The following is a 25,126-nucleotide window of genomic DNA, read 5'->3' on the forward strand; positions in this document are numbered from 1 at the left end:
CACACAAGGCAGACTGTATGTTTTGCTTCTTCCACTCCTAGGAGCAGCAGGCCAACTCCAACCTGGTAAAATACCGGAAGGTGCAGCACGAGCTAGACGATGCCGAGGAGAGGGCTGACATTGCCGAGACGCAAGTGAACAAGCTGCGGACTCGCACTAGGGAGGTCGTAACATTGAAGGTAAGAGCAGAGCTGGAAAGAAGCTACAGGAAGATGAGATTCATCCTGAGGATGCTAAGGAAAAAGCTAGCAGGCCAAAATTGGCTTTGAACCAATACAGTACTGAACTTCTTTGCAAGATGGACCAAGTGCCACCTTTGCAGGCTACAGATGTGTGTTATGGCTGCAACTGCATCCAAGGGCTACAAATTAACCAACTCTTGGACAAGCCAAGTGGGAGGAAACTTAGGAAGCTGCTGCATATTGCAGCTGATCAAGCCTGTGTTTTTTTCTTAGAGCCAGCGTGGTGTAGTGGTTAAGAGTAGTGGACTCTAATCTGGAGAACCAGGTTTGATTCCCTGCTCTTCCACATGAGTGGCGGACTCTAATCTGGTGAACCGGGTTTGCTTCCCCACTCCTCCATATGAAGCCTACTGGGTGACCCTGGGCTAGTCACAGTTCTCTCAGAACTCTCTTCCAACCCTTCCTCATAAGGTGTCTGTTTTGGGGAGGGGAAGGGAAAGTGATTGTAAGCCGCTTTTTGACTCCTTAAAGGTAAGAGAAAAGCAGGGTATAAAAACCAACTCTTCTCTTCTTCTAGTAGCATGAAGAATGAAGCTGCGAAGCAACCCTCTTCCCTCATGCCTGCCTGCGTATGGATGTAAATGGTTGCAACAGCCATTGTCATCTCTGTAGTTAGTAAATAAAGATTAGTATTCATGACCAGAAGGCTCTGACCCTTTTGTAAGCATTGGAGATGTGAACATTGGTCACGAAGGTTCTTTCTAAGAGAAAATCCAATGATGGGTGTCTCCTTCCACCCACAGACTTGTAGAGGCTTCAAATTTGGGGATGGAGAAAGCAAATCAGTTATTCCCTATATTGGAAATACAACAGCTGAGATCCAGTTACATGCCCCCAACTCAAAACAAGTATGAACACACAAACGCATACAGTGAAACTATCAAAGATGGAGGGCAGGGGAAAAGGTTACTGCCAAGGATCCACCTAGCCTCCATCTAAGGCTAAATACCAGCATGAGACCAATAGTCAACAAATATCATAAGGGAAAGTTGAAAGGACACACCTAGATGTTAACAGTTAAAAATGATTAGAAAAAGTGAAATACAGGGCCTTGATGTCCATCAAAGAATGAACTTTTGTGGTTCATCTAGTATTTTATTCCATATTGGACAGAGGGCATGCACTGATGGGATATTCAGTAATCCAGTTGATTGCCAATTGGTTTTCTTAGCAGCCTTACAGGAAGACCTGTTAAACACTGCGTGGAAAGCAGGGGGAGGGGGCTTCCTTGGCTTTCCACCAGAGAAGGAGCGCTAGTGGCTGACATGCTTTGACCTCCCATCTGCATGAAGCTGAAGGAGCCTCCACAAGCTGCAGAGTGGATTACTGCTACGGGTGGGAGAACCTGGAAGCTCTAACAGCAGCAGAAGTGTTCATGGGCCTGGATGACCTGCCGGTAGTGAAGCCTGTAGGGCTGGCATCAATCCACTCCCTTCACTATTCCCAGGAGCCTTCAAATCTAGCACAAATCAGAACTAGCGGTGGATGGAGAGCAGGAAAAGGGATTAAAAAGAAGACAGCAGTTTTGCTTTCAAGAAGCCTCTTGGTCCAAAAAGACAAGACACCCAGGCAGCAGTCCTGCTTCCTCATTAGCAGCAGGACAAAAACCAAAAGTGTGCCTTCCCTAGTGAACATGAGGCCTCTGCACATCACTGGATGCCCTGCCCGAGAGCTTTTAAATCCAGAAAGCAAGTCCAAGCTACGACAACAGCTTCTGTGCTATCCCAGTTCACAAACACATTTTTCATTTGGGCAGCAAACCAAAAGAGTGGTTGTACACATGCATACACTTGTGTTGCAACAATGTGTTTCAAATGGTAAATTACATACATATAAGGAATCACATAAGACAGCTCAATTGGTATAATGTGATTCCTTATATGTATGCAATTTACTGTTTGAAGCTTAAGTTTTTAACTCTTTTAAAGCACAATTGCACATAATAAATATATATTTATAATATTATTTTTAATTATTGTGGCTCAACCATCTAGGTTCCAAGCCTATTTCATGGGTTTTGTTGGTTCCATCTCCTGGCAAGCCACAGGGCAGACCCTTCGTGAGGACAAACAAGGAGGTAGAATAGCTGCCTCCTTACAAGGACATGTTCTGTTTCCAGGCTACAGGCTGCCACTTGAAAGATTCTTGTTTTCTAAATACGTGGAACTTTCTGTACTTAAATTTAGCAGCTTGTACTTAAACTTAGAGCATGTGTTTTGCTCTCTCTAGTGATAGATTCGATATTACACCTTGCAGCTACAGGTTTTTATGCCAAAGTGATGTAATATCGAATCGACCAATAGAGGGAGCAAAAGACATAGGAACAGAACCCTCCCCTCAAGCAACAGGAACACACAAGCGAAGAAAATGATAATGCAGAAAAGCACATAAACCTTTCTGGAACTCTCTAATATGAAGGTTTGGTAAACAAAAGAATGACATTTTTCCAAGCATATTTTTTAAAATAAAATTCTTTAATAGTTACCATTTAACATGTTTATGTGCTGTTAGTAAATCAGCATTAATCTGAGCAGCATGAACATCACAGCCCATTTGACATATTTAAAATTTCCAGGAACATTTGCTGGCCACTTCTGCCATTCCTTTTAGCAATAACCAAACCAAAGTCAACTTAGTCATCAGGGGCCTCTTTAGTTTTCCAGCCACATGTCATTCATGGGTGTCACTCTTCATAATAGTCATTTGCATTTAATCCAATTTTTCATTGCAGTCTCTATACATTTGCAGAGAAGGTTCCACAGGAGTAGCTGTGACGGAAGAATTTTCAGACCCAGAAGTTCCTTGTGAGAACTAGAAGGCAAATGGTGTGGCCTGAGTCAAATATTCCCAACCCATGTCCTTGAAATAGCTGATACCAATAAACCCCAAACTTGTACAGAGCGTGATGGCTGAAACCACTGAGCTGCCTCCAGATGTAGTTAAGGAGTTTTCACTAGGGAGATCAGTCTCACTCAAGCCAAACTGTAAGGATAAAAAAGCAGCCTAACCATTAAGGGGAAAACCAGTGGTAAATATTAGGTTTTAGTGTTTTCTTTGCAGATTTAGGGCAGCGCATATGGATGTGATACTGAAAACTGCTGCAAAAGGCATCCAGACTTATTTGAGAGTTTATCTTGAAGTGTACGGCTATTACACAATTAACCCAGTAAAGACAGTCTTAAAATCTAGAGGCGGCTACTTATGTCAAAGGCTCTCCCAACTTATGGACTCATTTGCGAGTGGCATCTGTTACACGCATGTGGTTGTGTGAAGCCAGAACTGTGGAACTAAGTTCCTCAAAGAGATATTTAAACATATACTTGGTATATTTCTTCCTTTAAAGACTACAGGTAGTTGCTGCAGTACAGCAGGTATGCTATTTGCACCTATGTTTCCATTTAATGCTGCATTTGAAGATGAACTACAAAGGATGACAAACATAAATCATCGCAAGCGTTAGTTTATTCCGCTAACAAATGCATAACCAATTTGGACTCTTCAAATTAAGGAGATCAGACTTTGTGTGAAAACAATACCTTTCTTTTTATTTTAGAAGTGGGAGGCTTCAGTTTGTTTCCCCCCAGAAAATATTTCAATAATTAAGATAATATCAATGTTGAAACCAACCACACGCTGATGCTCTCTCCATTACCGTGACCTGGAAATAAGGTGCAGCAAACAGTGCAGGGCAAAGATGATGGGAGAGGGAACGGGTAGTTTAAATTCTCCTTTCCCCCAAATTATTACATTTCGCTCGGACACAACAAAACCATTTGAGTAGCTGAGGGCCAATTCCTTTGCATCTATTTTTCCTTCCGAGAAAATCATTGTGTCACAATGCCTGAGAAGTGGACACTTTCCTCTGCAAAGGAAAAATATTTCAGGATATTTACACATGAAGGGGCAATTGGAATAATTAAAACTGAGGGAAAGAAAAGGGTTCTTAATGCTTTCTAAAACCCTTCAAAGTGCTTTAGCACAGTATTGCAAAGAAACGTTCACTCTAGAGAGATTGGTGTGTTTTTTAAACTCCAAACATTATTCATATTTCAAGTAGCCTGCTTTAATACTGGCAGATACAACAGCAAGGCCAGAATTTGCTGAACAATTCATCTGAAGCTCAAGGTAAACCCAATAGCACTGGCAGCATCTAATACCAATACCAAAAGATAAAGAATGGACACCTTCTGTTAACTATTATATTTCAGGAATAAAAATACATACATCAGAATTAAAGGAGTTAATTTGCAATTGTAGCCTAAGCCTAAATTCCCAGAATTGCAGGTTAGCATGACTGCTGTTCAAGATGGATTGCATATTCGGCCAAAGCAGGACTGCAGAAGGCAACTTTCAGCTCACACTGGTTACTGACAAATGGTCAGGCTGCAATGATTAAGAGTAGGGAGGGGAATCAGTAAATTTTAAATTAGCACCCAGACAAGGCTAGGTTTCAGACTAATTCCATCAGCACAATGTATGTCTGTTCTACACAACACTGTAAAAATCAGCTGGAGACAAGAGATTTCCACAGAACGGAGAGCAGGAACAGAGATACTTCCGAATGCAATACCACAACGAAACAAAACGGGAGGTCTGGACACAGATCATGAGGGAGCAATTCCAAAATAGTTTTGCAAAGAGGCGAAGAGCTATTTCCTTCAAGAATTAAAAAAAAAAAAGAATACCCCCCCCAAACAGTCAGTTCTAAATCTTAATTCAAAGGAAAGTATAAAATACCCTTCAATGGTGGCTTGAGTGTGCCTGGTGTGCATTCTTGTGCCCGTAACACCGGTCTGTTTGCTTACAGATGGCCCAGAGAGTTGTCTGTGCTTTAAAATCTAATTCTGGTAAACCGGGAGGAAGTGCCACAGCTAATAACTGCATGTCCCAAGAATCCCATCTATCAAACTCAACTGATTCTAGCCACACTGAGCTGGAAAGGCCGGGCTTTTCGCAGACAATTCTTTACAGAACACGAACATCCCTGAATATGTCGCCCGGGAAGTTTGTGGAGTCTTGTTCTTTGAAGAGAGCTGGGAGGGGGTGGGGAGAAGGAAAAATGTGGTAACATTCCAAAGTTCCAAGCTGGCACACACAGTACACACACAGTCTATCCCTGAAAATCCATTGCCTGCAAGATTCCCTCTGAAGAACAGTTCGTTGGAAGCCGGAGCCTCACTCCTCGGTGAAATCTCTGTCGATGTCCATGTATGCCTTGTCAATGTAGCTAACTATGGCACAAGGTGATGTCTGATCCGGACTCAGCAGTATAGATACAGTCTCTTTCCAGTAGGAGAAACTAATACATGAACTCTGTAAAGGAGGGGGAAAAGAGAGTGAAGTTCTGGCTACGGTCAAACAGCAAATGTCTAGACATTAGGAAGAATTTTCTAACAGTTAGAGCAGTTCCTCAGTGGAACAGGCTTCCTCGGGAGGTGGTAAGCTCCCCTTCCCTGGAGGTTTTTAAGAGGAGGTTAGATGGCCATCTGTCAGCAATGCTGATTCTATGACCTTAAGCAGATGATGAGAGGGAGGGCATCTTGGCCAACTTCTGGGCATGGAGTAGGGGTCACTGGGGGTTTGTGGGGGGGAGGTAGTTGTGAATTTCCTGCATTGTGCAGGGGGTTGGACTAGATGACCCTGGTGGTCTCTTCCAACTATGATTCTATGAAATGCCACCAAAGCTTAGCTGCATTTGGTACTAGCGCTTCAACATACCACCAAGGGCTCTGAACAGAAATATAGTCCTATCCTCACCCATGGGCCAAGCACAGAGAAACATAAAGACCCCTTGAATTGACATCAGAGAACGTGCATGCACAGTTCCCACCCGTCCTGCTTTGGAAAGTATGTGAATGGGCAGAGTTGGTTTAAAAAAATAAACTCGTTTTAAGTTTTTTGAAAAGTAGATTTAACATGGAATTCTGCCTGAAGGCTTGACACATTGCTTTGTGAGCACAAGTGGCTCAATAAAAGCTGCTTTACTTAAGATAAAAATCTGTTTTCATCTCAGAATTAAACAGTCCTATGACTAGAGTACGGTGATTAACCCAACAACTCAGAATTAGACTTCCTGTTCTTTTGGTGTCCACTCAGTGCAGTGGCTTTGCAGTGGCTCACCTCATTCTAAATATTCCTCTCATACTGAGCTGGACACTAAGCAGTTAAGTACAAATACCCTATGTAAAGAAAAGCAGAGGTCTGCTGATTATATAAATTATGCTCGTTTGCAGAGAGGCTATTTGGTAAGATTTCCTTATACTAGTCACTGTGACAGAAAGGAATCCACTCCAGTATGGAATCCACTCCACCTTTACAGCTATAAGAGTAAGAAGCTTGCTTTTCTTTTAAACACCATTTCACAGGATACAGGAATTCTGCACGCAATACTAAGATATGATCCTGAAAGCACTTCCCATACCTATTTTACCATAGACATCACACAGCAGATGCTTCTCTAACAGAAAGTATAGCATCAGAACATGCACTGGAATTTCCTTGCTAATCATGGGGTGTTTTGGGGGACAGCTGTGAGATACACGGTACACCTTTCTCTTAGCACACAGAGGCTGGGATGGTGCCCTCAGAAGCATAAACCAATCATGCAGGTTCTTCTACCAACAGCCTTTCTGTATTAGCCAAAACATACAACCCTGTTTAATACGCTTAAGGTTCAACGCAGTGGTTTCACTCAGCTGACACAGTGCAGCATAAAAATTGCCTACATTAATAACATACTAATTAAACATAGCCCCTTTCACTGCATTTAAATTCCTCACTTTCCTCACATTCAATAAAATACACTGTGCCATCACGCCACACTGGCCATAGTTTAACAACTGGTAGCGTGACCAGAACACCTATTTGATTTAATCCTTCAAAAAAGCTCTTTCTATTCCAATGGGCTACACAGCAGAAGATGATACAACAAGGGAAGTGGAGTTCAGTGTAACAGCAGGAGGGCACTGAAAGCCTGGGCGTGGCTGGGGGCTGTTTCAGCAGCAGGAGGAATTTTGGGAAAATGGCTGCCAGCTTGTACGATTTAGGTAGGGTGGGTGCTTGCCTTTCTCCTGTTGCAGGCACTTAAAGCCTGGGTGTGGCCCGGGCACAAGGCAAAGGGTGTGGCCCTTGGTTCACATCCTATGGCCTGATGGACTAACCAGGTGGGGACACCAGCCTAACTGAGGGAGTTTTGTGTACCTTTTGCTTTTTTGTTTCTTCAACATGTGATTTTGTTTGTTTAAATTTCTTTAAACTGTATCAGTAATTTTTGCAAAGCACTTTGGGGCCCCACAGAAGAGAAAAGCAGGATTAAAATATGCTAAATAAATAACGTAATAAAGGAGATGGAATGGCTGGTATACATTTTCTAAGCAGGTGCTGTCTTTGTCCTTGTTGAGGTAATGCTGTTGCCAGAAACGCAGAAGACTGTGGAAGTTATTCAGGATGAAGCCAGGGTATTTCTCCATGTACTCCATCTCTTGTAGCTTACGCAGATAGAAGGGGAGCTTGTCTTTCCTTCGGGCCAGCATTAAAATAACTAAACTTGTATTCAAGCAACTAACGTTTTCCTAAAGTAAAGAAAATAAAAATGAAGATTATCGGAACTAGGTATCCCAAAGCCAATTTATGGATCTCGAGCCCAAAAGGAAACACCCATCACATCAGGTGTCAACATTTCCATGGTATCTCAGCCCCAGCTGTTTACCTGTGTGAGCGTCTGTACATGAATAATATTAATGAGCCGAAAAAGGAAGGACATTCTCATGTTTATCTGGGACATGTATGAGAGCAGGCGACACTCAGACAAGACTTCTGCAACTGCAGAGAAAACAAGCCAGTGGTTAAGATTTTATAAAGGAGGGACAATCGAACCACACCATCACATTACTAAGTCAGATGTCATTGCCAAGTTGCTTCCATCAGCAATGTAGTTATTATACAGACAGGACAGAGACAAGCTCATCATTGAAAGCTAAGGTGTTCTTCAAAATCACTAGTTTGTGAACTTCAGTGAAAACCTTTGACAGCAACTCATACAGCAGTAATAACTGGTGCTTAACTAAGGAATCAAGTAGAAGAGTTGGTTTTTATATGCCGACTTTCTCCACCACTTAAGGGAGACTCAAACCGGCTTACAATCGCCTTCCCTTCCCCTCCCCACAACAGACGCCCTGTGAGGTAGGTGGGGCCGAGAGAGCTCTCAACAGAACTGTAACTTGCCCAAGGTCACCCAGCTGGCTTTGTGTGTACGAGTGGGGAAACAAATCCAGTTCACCAGATTAGCCTCCACCGCTCATGTGGAGGAGTGGGGAATCAAACCCAGTTCTCCAGATCAGACTCCACTGCTCCAAACCACCACTTTTAACCACTACACCACACTGTGGTAACATTTCATAGTTCCAAGTTGGTGCACACAGTACACACAGTATTAGTAGTTCTGCTCATTTCCTGTGGCCAGTTCATACAACCACATGATGGCTGCTGGAAATCTGTGTGAAACGGCTGGGTATGCTGGACACTGGAAGCCCACATCTGAATATGCAAATAACTCAATCTCATGTGTGATAGCAACAACATACCGCTTTCAAAGAATCAACATGTCCAGCAATTTCAGAACGATTTGCAGCAGCCATCACATGCTGGAGGTGCTGTTGTTTGAATAAGCCTTAGACACATTTTAAAAGCCATAACTTGCTTCCAAATAAGTGAGCAACTTATTACCTTTAATATCCGACTGGCTTTCGAACCGGTCCAGAGATAAAGTAATGCAACGAACTAGCATGTTGGAATCAACTAGCGAACTGTTGATTTGGTGCAAAAATATCTGAAACTTGAAAAGAAAGCAAGCAGGGAGAGATTAGGCTCTGTCCAATGTATAAACACTGAGATTTCATTTGAAACTGGGGGTTTAGCTATACCTTTTCATCTGTATTGATGTACTTGTTGAATCTCTTGAAAGCATCTATGTTGAATTTCATTAGTTCTCCCAAAAGGTCAAAGTAACTCTGAAGGACATCTCGTGATTTGCACTCACTGTCCACTATGCAATAGAGAATATGCTGGCAAGGAAAAAAAAACTAACATAAATTCAAAATGAAGTCATGTATTGAGAAACACTTTCATGTTTTGTTTTTTTTTTAAACAGGACAGAAGTGACCTAGTTCAAAAGTGTGCTAAGATTTGACAGAGGATTAAACCTAATATTTTACAAGTGTGGAATCAGCTGTGAGGGCGCAGTAGAGACTTTCAAAAGTTTAGGCAAACCCAAACGTTCTCTACCCCTTACTGCAATAGTGACCAACTCATATTAAAAGTCCAGCTTACAAGCAGCTTCTGGGCATAAAATTAAATTTTACAAAGCTGGTATCACAAAAACTTGTGCTAAAAATAAGCATTACCTCTAGGAGCCCTCTTTTTAACAGGAACATCTGATCTGCATAGGAAGTAGCACCTCGTAAGAAACTCTCAACTGCCCTGGCTTGCCAAAACCTGAGACACAGAACAAAATGAAAAGCTTGATAAGCAAGGAATTTCTGGATACTTCCAAATTAAAACAAAAACCCTGAGCGATCCATTATGCATATGTAAGTCAGAATTGATAAGATCTACACCCTCTTTTAAGAGCCCCGTGGCGCAGAGTGGTAAGCTGCAGTACTGCAGTCAAAAGCTCTGCTCACAACCTGAGTTCGATCCCGACGGAAGTTGGTTGCAGGTAGCCGGCTCAAGGTTGACTCAGCCTTCCATCCTTCCAAGGTCAGTAAAACGAGTATCCAGCTTGCTGGAGGTAAAGGGAAGATGACTGGGGAAGGCACTGGCAAACCACCCCGTAAACAAAGTCTGCCTTGGAAATGTCGGGATGTGATGTCACCCCATGGGTCAGGAATGACCCGGTGCTTGCACAGGGAACATTTTACCTTTTTTTTTTACACCCTCTTTTACAAAGCTCTGGCTGCATGTGGAGAATCTTTGGATTCTTGTCTTTGAAAATTAGATTGCTTATGGAGACAAACCCACTTTAAAGGCAACAGGGGAGAAGCACTGTGGAGTGAAGAAATTTCGCTTCCATTTGTCTCCATGTTTTTCTCTATTTCAGATATAAAGAAACAAACAAACGAGGCTGTCTAATAGCAGGCAGTGAAACTGAGTTCTAAAGATCAAGTTCTCCTACAACAGCACCCGTGCTTCACGTAACAAGAAGTGAACTCACCTGAATGAGGATTCTGCTGGCTCCTTCTTCATCACCTGCAGCAGTCTGGTGAGCAACCCTCTTTTCCCATCACAGACTAAACTTCTAAAATATGGAGCAAAGTTACAATGAGTAAGCCAGCTGGCTGCGATGTAAATTCTCCACACACATTTCTTGTGGATTTACTGCTTGGTTCTACAGAGCAATGGAGTACGTCAGCATGTCTTGCGAGGCTATCGTCCACTTTGACCGAAACCCACACAGCTATTATGCTAGTATTTGGCAGGTGCTATAACATTCCTGTTATAGATTTTCTACTGCAATTCTTAAAGTTGCTTTAACGGGAGGAGATCTTGGGTGCTGAACCCACCCTCTGTTCCCACGGAATTTTAAATATCCTTGCGCCTGTGAACTCTCCCCATACAGACATGCCTACAATTCTCAATCCGGTGCGATTGGAGTTTATAACCTGAGAACTTGCATTCTTTGCCAAAGAAGTTGGTCCAATAAAACGTTCTGCAGTGTCAACATGGAAGTACGTGTAGGTTCTAGGTGTCTCGGAAGGCACCATACTACAAAAAAGGTGCAATTACAAGAGTGTGAAAGTGAGCAATTCCTGTTCAGCAAGAGAAATACAAGTGTGGCATGAAGGAGAAGAGGAAGCAGAATGGCACAGGCCCTATGGCTAAATCACCCTACTTGGCTCATCCACCGGACAGGAATTCCCAATCTGAAAAGCAAAGGCTTCACTAGGCAGATGACAAACAGCCAGTCCCTTGAATGCTCAGAACTAGGAATCCAGGGTTCTCTTGTCCTTAGGTACTTGCCATCTTTTAATGGTATCAGCTGCAGCATTAGGTTTATTTGCCAGTAGGTGACCACAAGCTTAATCTGTTGTTTCCACAAACAGGCTGAAGCCGGCAGCCCTGTTCCCTTAAAGGGAAACTGTGCCCCACGTCGCAAAGCAAAAGAAACCAAAGCATCAGACAAGCTCTGTTCACAAACAGAAAAAGTGCAGCAGCAACAGTGTTTGTTAAGTAACCAAAGACCCACTTTGGATGTACAAAATACACTGACAGGTATAACAGAGTGTGCTTTCTATTTAAGTTTTTTTTAATGTTACTGAAATGGTTTCACGTTTCTTACATACGTCCATGTAAGTACCAGCTCTCAGGAAGTTTCACTAGAGGACAAAAGATCTAACACGGGGAACCCCTGCAGCCATCCCCACTCTCACCACCATCATCTACACCAGTGGTTCCCAGAGTGGGCAGTACCACCTCCTGGGATGGGGTGATATTACCTAGGGGGGCACTAAGAGGCAAGGGGGCAGCAGGGGGGTGCTAGAGGTGGGCCCCTTCAACTGTGTTGTTCACTAATTTACAATAGATCGAGCTATGGCACCATGCTGGCAAAGTTGGTGGAAACTATCAGAATTTTTTCCAAACTTTGAAGAGCTGGTACCACTGGATCAAGTTGGTCAGTTTTGTTGAATAAATTTCAAGTAAAAAGTTTTAATTTGATTTTGAATACGTGTGCAATTATTTGTTACTGTTTTGAGATTTTATTATTCTTTTCTTTAGTGAGTCATGCAACCCCCAATTTTGAATAATGCTTTTTATAGGATAGGGGGTGCTGGGGTTGAGTTTGTGGAACGAAGGGGGCGGTGGCCCGAAAGGTTTGGGAACCACTGATCTACACTTACCCTCTACCCTACACTGGCCAAGTTCAGTGACTGAAAATATCTCCACTTTACAGCAGCTGTGCAGCGGCTTTCACACAAGGGACAGGAAGGAGGCTTCAGAAGAGGAGGGGTCAGATTGCAAAGGAACACACATGCAAAGTCCCCTCACATGTAGCTGGTGGGCTACCCAAAATACACAATTATCATCAATGGGGCTAATAGAGTAGCTGGCGGGCTACCCTAAAAGCTTTGCTACTTCAAAACACTAAACAAGTTACTAGAGAGATTCTTGCAGAGCATCAGGTCTGCTAAAGTTGAACAGGAAGATGGTGAGGGGTCTGGAGATCAAGTCCTATGAGGGAAGGTTGAAGGGGCTGGGTATGTTTAGCATAGAGAGGAGACGACTGAGAGGTGATATGATAGCTATCTCCAAGTATTTGAAGGGCTGACAGTATAGAGCAGGGGTGGGGAACTTTTTTCCTGCCAAGGGCCATCTGCACATTTATAACATAATTCAGGGGCCATACCAGGTGTAGATCTCCCGGTAGGGGGAGAGAGGCTAGGGTTGCCAGGTCTCCGGCCACCACCTGGAGGTTGGCAACCCCAGGGGAGGCCACGGAGAGAAGGCCTGGAGGGCTCGCCCGGTCCTCCCCCCCTCCCAGGCAGGAGGGCAGCCAGTGGTGGGCCCAAGCAAACGAGGCGCCAGGGAGGCGCAGCCCGCGGTCAATTGGCAAGGGAGGAAGGAAGGAAAGCAGAGAAAGAGGAAAAGGGAGAGAGGGAGAAAGAAATGGAAAGAGGGGGAGAAAGAAAAGGATGGAGGGAGACAGACAAAGAAAGACAGAAAGAGATGGAGAGAGAAAAGCCTTCCCCCCTCACACACACACACCGGACACATGCGACCTGGCCCCAGGCTCCATGCCCTCCCCGCCCCAGAGTCCACAAAAGGCCCTCTGAAGCCCGATCGGCTCCTGCGCGCATGCTCTGCTGCCGGGAGCTGCGGGTCTCTTCCCCCCCCCCGCTGCTCAACAGCCGACAGGCAGCAAGAGGGGCTTACAGTGTGCCCTGGCGTTCCTGCACGCTGCGGCTATAGGGGGCAACCTTGGGGGAAGCGTCCCTCCCCCTCCTCTTGCCGACCAACAGCCGTCAGTTGACGAGAGGAGGTCCAAAGGGCGCCATAGCACCCCTGCAAGCCGTGGCCCCAGGTACACCCTCAGGGAGGGCCGCCCTATGCCACGCCTCCGCGGCAGGGCCCCTCAGCTCCCAAGGGCCACAAAAAATGTCCTTGGGGGCCGCATATGGCCCCCGGGCCTGAGGTTCCCCATCCCTGGTATAGAGGATGGAGTGGAGTTGTTTTCTGTTGCCCCAGAACCAACAGATTGAAATTAAATCAAAAGAGTTCTCGGCTAAACGTTAGGGAGAACTTCTTGACTGTTACAATGGTTCCTCAGTGGAACAGGCTTCCATGGGAGGTGGGGGCTCTCCTTCTTTGGAGGGTTTTAAGTAGAAGCTAGATGGCCATCTGACAACAATACTGATTCTGTGAACTTAGCCAGAACATGAGAGGGAGGGCAGGAAGGGTTGCATCAGGGCTTGGCTCTCGCACCCCTTCCTTACATGCCCAGGGTAATACCAAACACCACTTTGGGGTCAAGGAAGGAATTTTCCTCTATGCCAATGTGACCAGGGATCCTGGAGGTTTTTTGCCTTCCTCTGGGATATAGAGAAGAAGATCACTGGGGGAGTAGTTTTGAATTTCCTGTGTTGTGCAGGGGGTTGGACTAGATGACTAGATGACCCTTGAGGTCACTTCCAGCTCTATGTTTCTAAGAAAAGCATGTCCGTTTCTTTACCTGTCCGTGTTGATAACTGCATCTACTTCAGGGATATTGGCTTTGAGGGAGATTGCACTCAGTTCATTAAGCTCCTGGCTGTTTAAAAGCAGATACTTGTTCCTAGCACAAAAGACAAAACAGACGAACTGAGCACATCTATTTGCTTCCTTAATGCATAATGCATGCATCTTAACAGTCATGTGTCCTCTCCCAAAACAGGCTGAAAAGTATGCATAACAGGAACACTGAAGAGATAAGATACCGGCTTTTGCAAACCTGTAGCAAATCCAAGGTCTGCAGAAAAATACAAATGTTTAAAGGTAATTGTGGAAGTATAGCTAAAGCAAAAATGGAAAAGCAATACCTGCAAGAAAACATACTGGCAACAGACACTAGGAGCAAGGGTCAGAGGCACTTCCCCTGCACACCACCCTCTCCCCACTCTTCACTGCACTGGCAAATACAGAAGACCAGAGTAGGGGACAGGATTTCCCCTCCCAGTCTTCACAGCCTCACCCCCCCCATCAATATCCTATTTTCAAACATGTAGGGTCTACAAAGTTTATTGCTGTGTGCTCTGAATGCTCAGGACTCAAAAGGGAAGAACAGTACGGTCATGGGTGGGGCCACTGCTGAAGATGCTCCCTAGCTAGGCATTTAACATTATTCTCCAATAGTTAAGAGGAGCTTCTCTCACTTTCTATGCAAATTGGTATGCAATTTGCATGTCTCCACTGGAATGCATACAATGACTATACTCCAGCTTCATCTGTTACCCAGCTATTTCAGGCAAACAGCAGAAAGATAACAAGGAACTGAGTCATACAGGCCTCAAAGCCATAACCTGATGAAGATACAGGATGCTCTATTCTTTGCTGAAGACAGGAGCTGTAACTGGCATGCATCGTATAGTCAACTTCTGCTAGTGTAACTGACACTGTAGTGCCATAAGAGGTTTTTTAAAAGTTACATTAAGAGTACTGAGTTAAGAAAAGCTCACTGTACCCAAACAGGTATATTCACTTGCGTAAAGTACAGAGTTAAGACTATCAATGAACAGGACAGAGAGAGGCTTTGAGGGGACAAAATAAACAGAGTAAATCACACACAGGGAAGGAGGGCTACTCAAGCAGCCACCCAAAGTAACACGGGGAGGAGAAGGGGAAGCAGTAGCATGAAAGGACACCTTGACTGATGTAACAAACAAAACCCTCAACATTTACTGAACGTATTTATGGTTCATTTAGAATGCATTTGTACAATGTGATTTGACTGCATCAAATGCTTAAATATTGCTTCTGCTAGAATTATGCCGCATTCAGTGTTCGCTCCTACACACGACGATCCTTGTGTGAATGAAAGTGGGCCAAGTTGCAGCTGTGCTCTGCAAACCTTGCATGGGATGGATGTGACTGTGTATAGTCATGGGTACCGTCTGATCTTTTTACTCACCCTCAGTAGAGTAACATTTATGACTAATTAAAGGCAACTAATGTCTCCCTTGTCCATGCCCTTTAAGGAGTATTTATATTGTCTGATCCACCTAAAGCAACACTACAACATTTTTTGCAAATATCTTCTATACTCACTCATGATGATCACTAAAACTCTGAAGTAGCCGCAGAAACTGAATCTTCAAGGTGATATCCTACAAAAGAAAGGCTCATGATTTCTTGCAGAAGAGATATTAGAGGATATTAGTAGCTCTACAGTGAGGCGAGGGGAATCAAGTCAGCACACAGTCTTTTAAAAGACGACTAAAGCCTTCAGGCAGAATGAGATTGCTAGCAGCATTCAGAATAATTCACTGGCACCTCAAAACATCTTGTTAAGCAATGCACACCTGATCTCAGAATCAATGACCTTCTGCTCATTTCAAAACTACATGTCCCATATACTAAGGCAATAACTTAAGGGTACTCACCGGGCTACAGTCGCAGTTTTGACTATGCCCATGTAGAACAAGGGCTGATGCTGAATGTTTCCGCCAGATCAATTTGTCAAACAAATTATTAAGGCCAGGGATCAATTTATATTCTGCAATCATTTTATGAACCTAGACACACAAAACATTGAGTCACCTCTGTGCCTTCAGTCACTGGAACAGAGTCACTTTGCACACTTACAGGCACCTGAATTTCTCAGACATTTTTGCACAGATCAATTAGTAGTGCTTAGTCAATGGCAAGTTTGACACTGGCCCTGTTAAAATTAAGTTATCAAGTTTCATCAGAAGGGAAGTCACTTATGCTTTGTTCAGTTAACTACAACACCACAGTGAATTATTTGCGATAAGATACTTATTATTTTAGACAATATCATTTAGGAATTTCTCTTCTACAACCTGCAGGAAATGAACAGGGACGATGCCGGTGCCCTTTGCTTATCTGGGCTTGAGCAGGAGGCTGCCCTCAACTTTCAGGACAATATTTTCTAGATATTTGTATTCAATACTGTATCACATTTCAGTGTTTGAATGCAAACCTTGCTAGTGCCAATTGTGAGATGGCTTTTCACACCTACACAGGCAGGCATGCCATATGGCATGGGTTTTCCTGGCCAACAACCTAGCTGGACAGTAACTTCTATTAGGAGGCATAGCGACAGCAGGATCCCTTTGGCAATGGCAACAGCTACCAAGGTAGGCTTGGCAGTGGACTACGGTGCTCCTATAAACCCCAAATGTTACTGATGGGTCTGGGACTCAACACAGAACAATCTATTTACTGCTAGGAGGCGGCAGTTGTCACAGCACTCCGCCTCTGGACCTACAAACTAAAATTTCACCTCCCTGCAAACTTTTTGTTTTTTTCCCTTGCTTATACTTTTATTTTTAAAACTGAGGATTCTGGGACCGTTTAATCTTCTAGTCCTCGATGAGGGCAAGGCTTGTACTCAGGGTACTACCCGGCATTATGAGATTATTGCTTGAAGGAACCACACAGTAAGCTTGATAAAAACAACTAAGAAACAGCTGTATTTCAGTGGTACGTTTGGCTTGGTTGCTCTTCCTTTTCTCTGGTCCTCTCCACGTTACCAAGTTACTGGAGAGCCGGGGCCTGAGAAAGTGTAACAGTTATAAAGTAGGTTTCTTGTTTGACTCATCAGCTCAATGCAGCACTTAAACAGCAGCTACGCACACTTGGCTCTTCCTACACAGCCCTGCAGACATATGTCTGGAGACTATTACTCACTTGAGCAACCCGCTGAATACTAGATCACAAGACAACTGCATTTCTGAGAGAGAGAGAAATTCAGCAGTTTAGCGGGATGGGGTGGTGGTGGTTTAAACTGCTACTGCCTACTCTACCTTGTTTTCCACTTGTAAAGTTAATGGCATTAAAGCTATATTCTAATTTAATTTCATTACACCAAGAACTGAAAGCTTTCCAACCAGCCATTCAACGAGGCACATAAATCAATGGGCACGTCTTAAACAGTTCTTCCCCAATTTGTAACAACTGTACCTATTTCCCAAATCATACCAATTTGTTTTTAACTTTAATGGCATAATGAGACACGATTAGCAGTGGCCATAGATTAAAAAAATAGTTTGCATTTCTCAAAAGGTCACAGGACTAAGCAGTCTTTAACCAATCTGGAGAACTGCTGCTAATTCACTACACTGCACACAATGCACACAGAGCCTCACCTGATTCCTCTGCCTGCCCATTAAAAGCACACAGAGAACATACAACACTTCCAACTTGTACATGATCTCATGCATAATCTTCATGGACTGTGGAAGCTGATTCCTTGTGGAGGTGTTTGCAAATCCACTCTCATCTGAAGATTCTACGAGAGACAAATATGAGCTTGGAAGTCTTCACAGAGGGGTCAATAACAACAGTTATCAAATGTACAAAAAACAGGGGATAGGAAGCTGGTTTGTTTGCTCATGAGGCTAGAAATGGCTCACTCCATCCAAAAGGAGCAATACAGTCACAAGGATCTCCTTTGCAATGCTGTCCCAGCTATTCCAGGGACGGTTGCATATGCTTCCATTTTAGCACTAAGATGCAAGTAATGCACAGGAAGATCCTGCCGGATTAATCAAACATTCCTCCCACCTGAAAAAGTGAACACTGTAAAGAGAAAGTAAGAAGTTGGTGGGCACAAGCTCTATCAAACAACGCAAGACTTATGGCTGTTCTTTTCAAATGATGTGTTGCACTTACAGGGACTCATGGCCACTTGTGGGTGGTACAGAAATGAGCACTGGACCCAAAGAAAGATGGACAGGGTCATCTCATGGTACAAAGAACACTGCGGGTACACCTACTATACATGGTGTGAAGTGGCCCATAAGGGAAGTAGGTATAGTGTGGAAGTTAAAGTATTGAGTTTCCAGAACATACACCAACATGCATAGATAATTAATGGCAATAAGTTACAGAGGCTTTGTCTTCACCTTGTTTAGTGTCATGTCATTAAAAGATAATGTTAAAAGCTGACTGCATACCATACAACTAATACCCACTGGTGATAATGCTATCAGACTCAGAACAGGTACCTGTGCTGCTCTGCTCTGTCTCCTCGTCTGCCACACGCATGAGCGCATCAAGCACAAGCGCATTGTCTAGCCAAGTGTACCACTCCTCCAGTTCTTGAAGAAAGCTCGAATTCCCCGCTGTTTCTGATACTTTTCTCGTTGCTAGTTTACACAACCGCTCAATGAAGCCCGGTATATCGAGAAGCGTAGCTATGAAAGGAACCAAAACAAGACAACTACTTCAGAATGATAAATTTAAACACTGGTAGATCACTGCAAAGCAAGGGGTATAGGCAATTCAGAGTGGATTTCAACTGCCAGTTCTGCCCTCAGCTTACCAGCTTTCCCCACCCACAATGCTCTCTGGACATCATTAAACCTGTCTGCTACACATGTTCTCATCCCATCTTATCCAGCTTCTGAGATTCCTGCCTTGGAATGATTCACGTCAGGGATGAAATGCTCTACCTTGATTCATTTCTGCTCGAGAAGGACCCACGTTCTTTTTCTGCTGAGCGTTTTTTGCCAGTAGCGTATGTTTGTCATCACTTCCTGTGTCGAGCTCTGAAATTGTAACTGCAAGGATCCTACAGAAATTAGCAAGTTGCTGTTGATCAAAACTAGATACGAGGTTGGAGAGATTTGGAATATCCTCTAACTGAATCATTTCCTTTAAAAAAAAAAAAAGGAGATACAAATTAGAATGTTGATTGGAAATGAACAAATAATTCTAATCAGAGATGCAGTACAACATTAATTCTTCCCAACATCCTTATGCATTTAGAAAGATAGTAACCTCTACATTTATCACTCAGGAAACAGACTGAGTTAAACACAAATATTTTTCCAAGCATAATTAATATATTTTGCACACCACCCCCGTATCTGTTCAAACCCAAACCCAAAGAATATGGCTTTAAGTAGCAGATATCACTAGTGGCAGAAAGGAATTTCCCCTTCTTTAAAAGCTTTTTTCCCCTTTTGTTTTTTCGATTGTCTTGTCTGTAACTGGAAAATGGGATATTTAACGTGTTTCACTGATGTAACTCGAGTGCTAAGTAAGCCCATTTTCATGAGAAAGTTGCACTTCAGGTTCAAGGTAAAAATGAATATGAGGCCAGAAAGAACATTCTCAGGTCAGACTGGCATATGTTTTTTATTATTGCTTTTCTGCATCATGGCATCTTTTAAATTTTTGGTTTTTTGCATGAAGCACACATTATAACCTTGATAACACATCAGTGAGCGCTTGGACAACAGGATCCTAGTTCACTGCAAGAGGCTGTATTAGAAGAGAGTGATGACCGCACAAGACTTCAGCAGTATCACTGTTTTTAAAATTCAGTCTCTTGCAAATTTGAGCTTCAGCTCCCTGCAGCACAAGTGTGACAGCCCCAGAAATCTTGTTTGGCTTTGATGCTAAACCAAGCCAGAGAAAAAACCCACTTCTGCACCCTCCCCTGCTGCTGTGCTTGGATGGTGATGGCAAACCAGCCAGCCAAGGGAAGGCCTCCCTCCTGCCTCCTCCTCATCCCAGACTGCGAATGCCTGTTCTTGTGTGCGAGTCAGCAGAGCAGGAAGAAAGGGGAAGGCTCTGCTTTCTCTTTTCCACCTGTTTGCTTTACTGCTGACATCCTGTCAAGTAGTAGTTCCACTGGGTAGAGGCCCAGGACATTCTGAGCATCCAACCCCCACACAATAATTGGGACTTGGGATAAATCTAGTCATATACTGACTGACTGGTACATAGCAGTGCCTTGTCTCAGCAATTACAAGATGAATCCAGGAGACTTGCCAATTACCAATTAGAAGGCACCTTTCAGGCCTACAATTACACCATTATCTTCCCAAACTGCAGACGAGATGAACTACACAAGGACTTACAAACGGAATATGCATTTTTACTCAAGCTGCTCTCACAATTACTTATTAGAATGAATTTCTAGCTTCCAGCAGCCTCTCAAAGACTTTCCAAGATCATCAGAAGCCTGGGAGTACTGACAAACCTTTTTAACACCCAGGATATCTTCAATAAGGGTGGCTGTTTGCAGGAATGTCTTTTTGTTTGTCATCAATGTAAACAAGAACAGCACAAAATCATTTCTTTCTGCCAGTCGCTTGGTGACTCCTTCAGTCTGCAAGGAGGGGAGGAGGGCATGCACATATGAGAAAAAGCTGATACTGCAAGACAAGTTAACTTATGAATTAGGTATAAATGTTTAATTACCTCCTGGACATGTTTCAAGAGCAGCACAAGATACTCAGGGCTCTATTATTATTATTATTCAATGGTTTGGAGTGTATTTTCTGGTGGCTCTTGAGATTAAGTATTGCATATAATTCCATTTCCTATAAAATTTCAACTCCCCCCCAACACCCCCTCCCTGAAAACCACCAGGTTTTTTTTTCTGTACACTTAAGAATTTCTAGAAATTGTAGCTTCTCACCTGTGAGAAACTATAGAGAGGATGAAACTCAGAATACAAGCCCACCCCTCAAAATCCCCCTCTTCAGGATTCAGGAAGTTCCCAGGGGCTTCAGCAGGCTGATTTCTCCTTCTCTCCTTTTTACTGGCATTTAACTGGTCTCAATGGTTCTTCCCGTTTTGGAACATTTTCAGTCTTCAGACTTTTGGATAACTAACTGTTCATCTGTATACATGGGGAACTCAGAGTAGGTCAAGCCCCTCTACCCTGCTGGTGAGTGGCCGAACAGTTTACTACTTAAGGCAGTGATTAAAATTGCCCTTGCCCACAGCAATGGGGAGCGCGCGCAAGACTAGTAAAGCCTGCCTAATGCTTTCCAATGCATCCCTTCAAATCCAAGTACAGTTAAATTACGGGAATTTAAATTCAGAAGCTTTGCAAACAGCCTCCCATGTAACAGCCATATGGCAGCCATAAAATAAGAGCCAGCCTACACATTATGACCACCATATGACAGTAGCACAGCTCTGCCTGTTAAAGAGTTCCACCAGCTCCCTTATTTATCTTTATATATCATGTGGGCCACCTTTCTCCACCCGTGGTTTATCTACCCCTCGGCCTTTGCTTGCAGCTAACTTCCAGGAACCACCAAGAGATAAGCGTAGATAAACTATGGATAGGGAAAAGGGGCTGGCAAGTAGTTCTCCAACCCCCCCCGGCCCTACAAAATTCTTCATCTCTCTCTGCTGAAAAGATGCAGAGTCATCAAAATTCCCAAGAAGTAGCACTGGGCTGCTGCTGTCAGGTGGCAAGGGTTGTCAAAGTATAATATATGTTGTGATGTGGTAGAAGCCAATAGGTTTTTTAAAAAAATCTCATCTGGCCAGAACACTGTGTTCAGAAGTTTACAGAATAGGGGGGAAAAAATGATTCATATAACAGAGTCCAAGCAATCATCTTGTCAGTACATACAATTCTGTGACAGGTAGAAAATATCAGGTTTGCTGTTTAGGTTTTGATTTTTGTGCAGTATTGCACCTATCAACTCAAAACTGTCTCAGCATTAAGTGTAACTGGACAAAAGCAGTTCTAAGCAAGTATAATGTGCAAAAACCAGCAGGCACAACTTTTTCAAACGCTACCGGTTTAACAAAGGGAAACATCTAATCCGAGGAAATTCCTCAGTTTTCGTTTTTTAAATGACATATCTGAACAGGGAACAAAGATCTCAAATGCCCTTAGCAAACTAACACATTAGTAAATACTTAAATATTTCCGAAATGACTTGTAAGGAAATGCTCATAAAAGGTTATTTTGACAAAACAAGCAGCAACAGATTTGGTGACTCACCATAATATGCAAAATGCAGCAGAAGCTTTACCACCAGGAATATTAAACACCCAACTTGTTATTTTAGTCTTTGCACGTCTTCAGAGTATTTTTAGCCTCAGCCAAAATAAATTTAGCACCACAGTAAAATGAAAATACTTGCTAGAAAATAGAATATTACTTACACATATACATGTGTTGTACAATATGCTTAAGCTATCCTTGATAAGATCATCACTTACTGCAAAAGAAAATACCAGTTAGCACTTCCTGAACTATTAACATGTCTGAATTCACAATTAATTCTGCTTAACACAGCACATGCATGCATCCCTGCTGTTAAATTTCAACAGCTTGAAGTTGATGGCATAACTATATCTTAGTACTGAGCAAGCTTCATATGAATGATGTCATTTATTAGGGCAATGGAATCCAGGCTAAATGGTAAATATAAGCAACACTGTTCAAGGCATTTGTATTTTAATTGCTTATATGAGTTGGTACACAGCTGGCAGACAAAACTGTATTTATTCTGTGGTAGCCCTGCCGTGCTGCTCCTGTTCTGAAATTAGCTCCAAACATGAAAAAAAATAAAAATATGAAGAAATATTTGATTAACCCTCCAATTAAAAAATTATAGGCCAATTTCTTGTCATTTGTTTTCTAATGTCTGCAGAAAAATATTGCCTTCAGTTTAGATGTTACCCTGTAGAATGATATGAACAGTTTAAAAATTAAGCTACTGCTAAATTTTCATATGTGCTCAAGGTCATGCACTGTATGAAGTGCCATCTACACCTATGTTACCAACTGGTTTCCATCTGAAGACAGAAGACTTCAAGTGCCTGAAACACTTTGATAAGAAATAGGTTATTTACTTACTTTTTTGTTTCTTCTTCTGTGTAATAAGGGTTGGTCTCATAAGTATTTCCACTAGCAGCTGTGAATATTAGAGATACACCCGTTAAAAGCAATATAAATATAATGCTACAGGGGCATCAATGGATTGGTTCACATTTTGAAGCAAGCAGCAAAAAAAAAATCAACTATTTCTGCACCGCACAAAATACCTGTACGCTTTTTCTTTCACAATGCTTTTAGAAAAGGCATTAGCCAATATGTCAAGAGAAATTCTACACAATGCTTTGACTTCAACAGGAGTGTTCTGAACACCTTCTACTCCCAACAATAGTCCCACAAATAGATATTTAGAGATTAAAACTTCAGTAAAGTGACAATAAGGCTACCTTCAACATATGATGTTGGCAGTGCAGTATCACTTCCACCCCCTCATTTTATTAATATAAGATACAAATATGCACTGGGCATATAAACACTGCAAGAAAAATACACAGCCAAAAGCCTAATATACATTACATACGGCAAGCTGACACACAATAATGAAAATATACTTCTACTAAATTAATTCCTTCCTAGAGTAATCCCTCCTCCCCTCCCTGCCTATTGCCGAGTCTTCAGGACACAAATACTGGGGTAGGAATTGGAGAGAAAAAGCACACTATTGTAGGAGGAAACAAAGCCATACAGATAAACATTCCACAATGCAAGCTGGACTCCCAACAGCTAAATGAGCATCCTGCCCAGGCAACTGGAACCAAGCTACCAGGTGCTTCCTGCCCCCGAAAAGGACCCTTGCAAATTCCTGATCCTTTCAGGACTCACTACCTCCGCCATACTCACTGGCACAAAGATACCAAAAACTGCTACAGTACCAGAGAAAGAAGCAGGGCTGTTCTTTCTTCCTTTAGTACATAACATAAGAAAGGCCCTGCTGGATCAGACCGAGGCCCATCAAGTCCAGCAGTCTGTTCACACAGTGGCCAACCAGGTACCTTTAGGAAGCCACAAACAAGATGACTGCAGCAGCACCATCCTGCCTGTGTTCCACAGCACCCAAAATATTAGGCATGCTCCTCTGATACTAGAGAGAATAGGTATGAAGTATGACCAGTATCCATTCTAACTAATAGCCATGAATACCCCTCTCCTCCATGAATATGTCCACTCCCCTCTTAAAGCCCTCCAAGTGGAACACAGCTTCCAATCCAACTCTTGGCTACTGCTGTCCTGTAAGACACACCAAGGAACCTCCTCTGACCTGTAATTTGGATACTCCTAGCTCTGGCTTTTACCGTACAAATGTCAAAAATATCAGTGTGTAGAAGCTGAAAACACTGCCAGTTAATAAGGGGAGGGGACATTTAAAGCAGCTGAATGAGATTTGGACTGAGCATTTGCCCCACATTTTCGGGAAATTTATAGCCTGGGAATGGCCAGCAGAATAAGACTTGGGCACAAGTTGAAGGGTAAGAGTCAAAAGGCTCCTGGCTCTTGGACTGTGCCCACAGCCATGACTCTGGGTGAGCTGTAGTGGTGGAATCAGCACCAGCCCAGGAAAACCTGGTGGAGATTTGCTAGGTTGTACAGTTATTTAAACTGTATTTTGTTTTTGTGTTGTTCATTTTTATAGATGTTTTCAGTCCCCAGAAGGGAAGAAAAATAGAGTAAAATATTTAAATAAAATACAACAAACTATAGGCTAGTTAAAGCACAATCTGTATTGTTGGTAAGTTCGGATGAAGACAGCATTTTAATCAAATCACTGTAAGTGTCTGAATATGCTATAATATGTGGATTATATAGACAAAGCCCTTTAAACCACCCAGTGAATTCTGAAGATGGTTTCAAAGATTTTGCTTATAGTAGGTAGCTTCAGGTTTTAACCTGAAATGATGAAACTAAGTTTAAGCTATTACAGTTCAAGCCACAGCATGATGACTTCTTATGAATAAAATACATGAGGCTACTCTAAATTTATCTTAAAAGATAAGCAGTGGCTTCCCAAATCTTGAAGTGTGACCTTGTGTTTATAGCTAATCTTTAGTTGGGTACATCCAAGTCCATCAATTTT

At 42.8% G+C, this 25,126-nt stretch overlaps 2 protein-coding genes across 3 annotated transcripts in view; one reads left to right on the top strand and one right to left on the bottom strand.

The window, feature by feature from the left end:
- The window catches only part of MYH7B (myosin heavy chain 7B), a 57,871-nt gene extending 56,990 nt beyond the window's left edge, over positions 1-881 (top strand). The window contains exons 41-42 of one of the 2 annotated variants that reach the window (XM_056844984.1): positions 42-179; positions 760-881. In XM_056844984.1, the coding sequence (XP_056700962.1) occupies positions 42-179; positions 760-762 (141 nt within the window). In that variant the 3' untranslated portion in view covers positions 763-881. The remainder of the gene's footprint in view (positions 1-41; positions 180-759) is intronic. The other variant, XM_056844983.1, reaches the window with a different exon arrangement.
- A 4,140-nt stretch (positions 882-5,021) lies between these two features.
- TRPC4AP (transient receptor potential cation channel subfamily C member 4 associated protein) overlaps positions 5,022-25,126 on the bottom strand; it is a 36,504-nt gene continuing 16,399 nt past the window's right edge. Inside the window, exons 4-19 of the mRNA XM_056844985.1 lie at positions 23,077-23,134; positions 22,380-22,435; positions 20,446-20,574; positions 18,908-19,109; positions 18,461-18,649; positions 17,600-17,742; positions 15,872-16,003; positions 15,537-15,595; positions 13,966-14,067; positions 10,453-10,536; positions 9,644-9,734; positions 9,164-9,304; positions 8,967-9,075; positions 7,951-8,063; positions 7,607-7,813; positions 5,022-5,555 (exon numbers count right to left, since the gene is read on the bottom strand). Of these exons, the coding sequence (XP_056700963.1) occupies positions 5,418-5,555; positions 7,607-7,813; positions 7,951-8,063; positions 8,967-9,075; positions 9,164-9,304; positions 9,644-9,734; positions 10,453-10,536; positions 13,966-14,067; positions 15,537-15,595; positions 15,872-16,003; positions 17,600-17,742; positions 18,461-18,649; positions 18,908-19,109; positions 20,446-20,574; positions 22,380-22,435; positions 23,077-23,134 (1,953 nt within the window). The 3' untranslated portion in view covers positions 5,022-5,417. The remainder of the gene's footprint in view (positions 5,556-7,606; positions 7,814-7,950; positions 8,064-8,966; positions 9,076-9,163; positions 9,305-9,643; positions 9,735-10,452; positions 10,537-13,965; positions 14,068-15,536; positions 15,596-15,871; positions 16,004-17,599; positions 17,743-18,460; positions 18,650-18,907; positions 19,110-20,445; positions 20,575-22,379; positions 22,436-23,076; positions 23,135-25,126) is intronic.

The sequence above is a fragment of the Euleptes europaea genome, chromosome 2, assembly GCF_029931775.1.
Source record: "Euleptes europaea isolate rEulEur1 chromosome 2, rEulEur1.hap1, whole genome shotgun sequence".
Lineage (NCBI taxonomy): Eukaryota > Metazoa > Chordata > Lepidosauria > Squamata > Sphaerodactylidae > Euleptes > Euleptes europaea.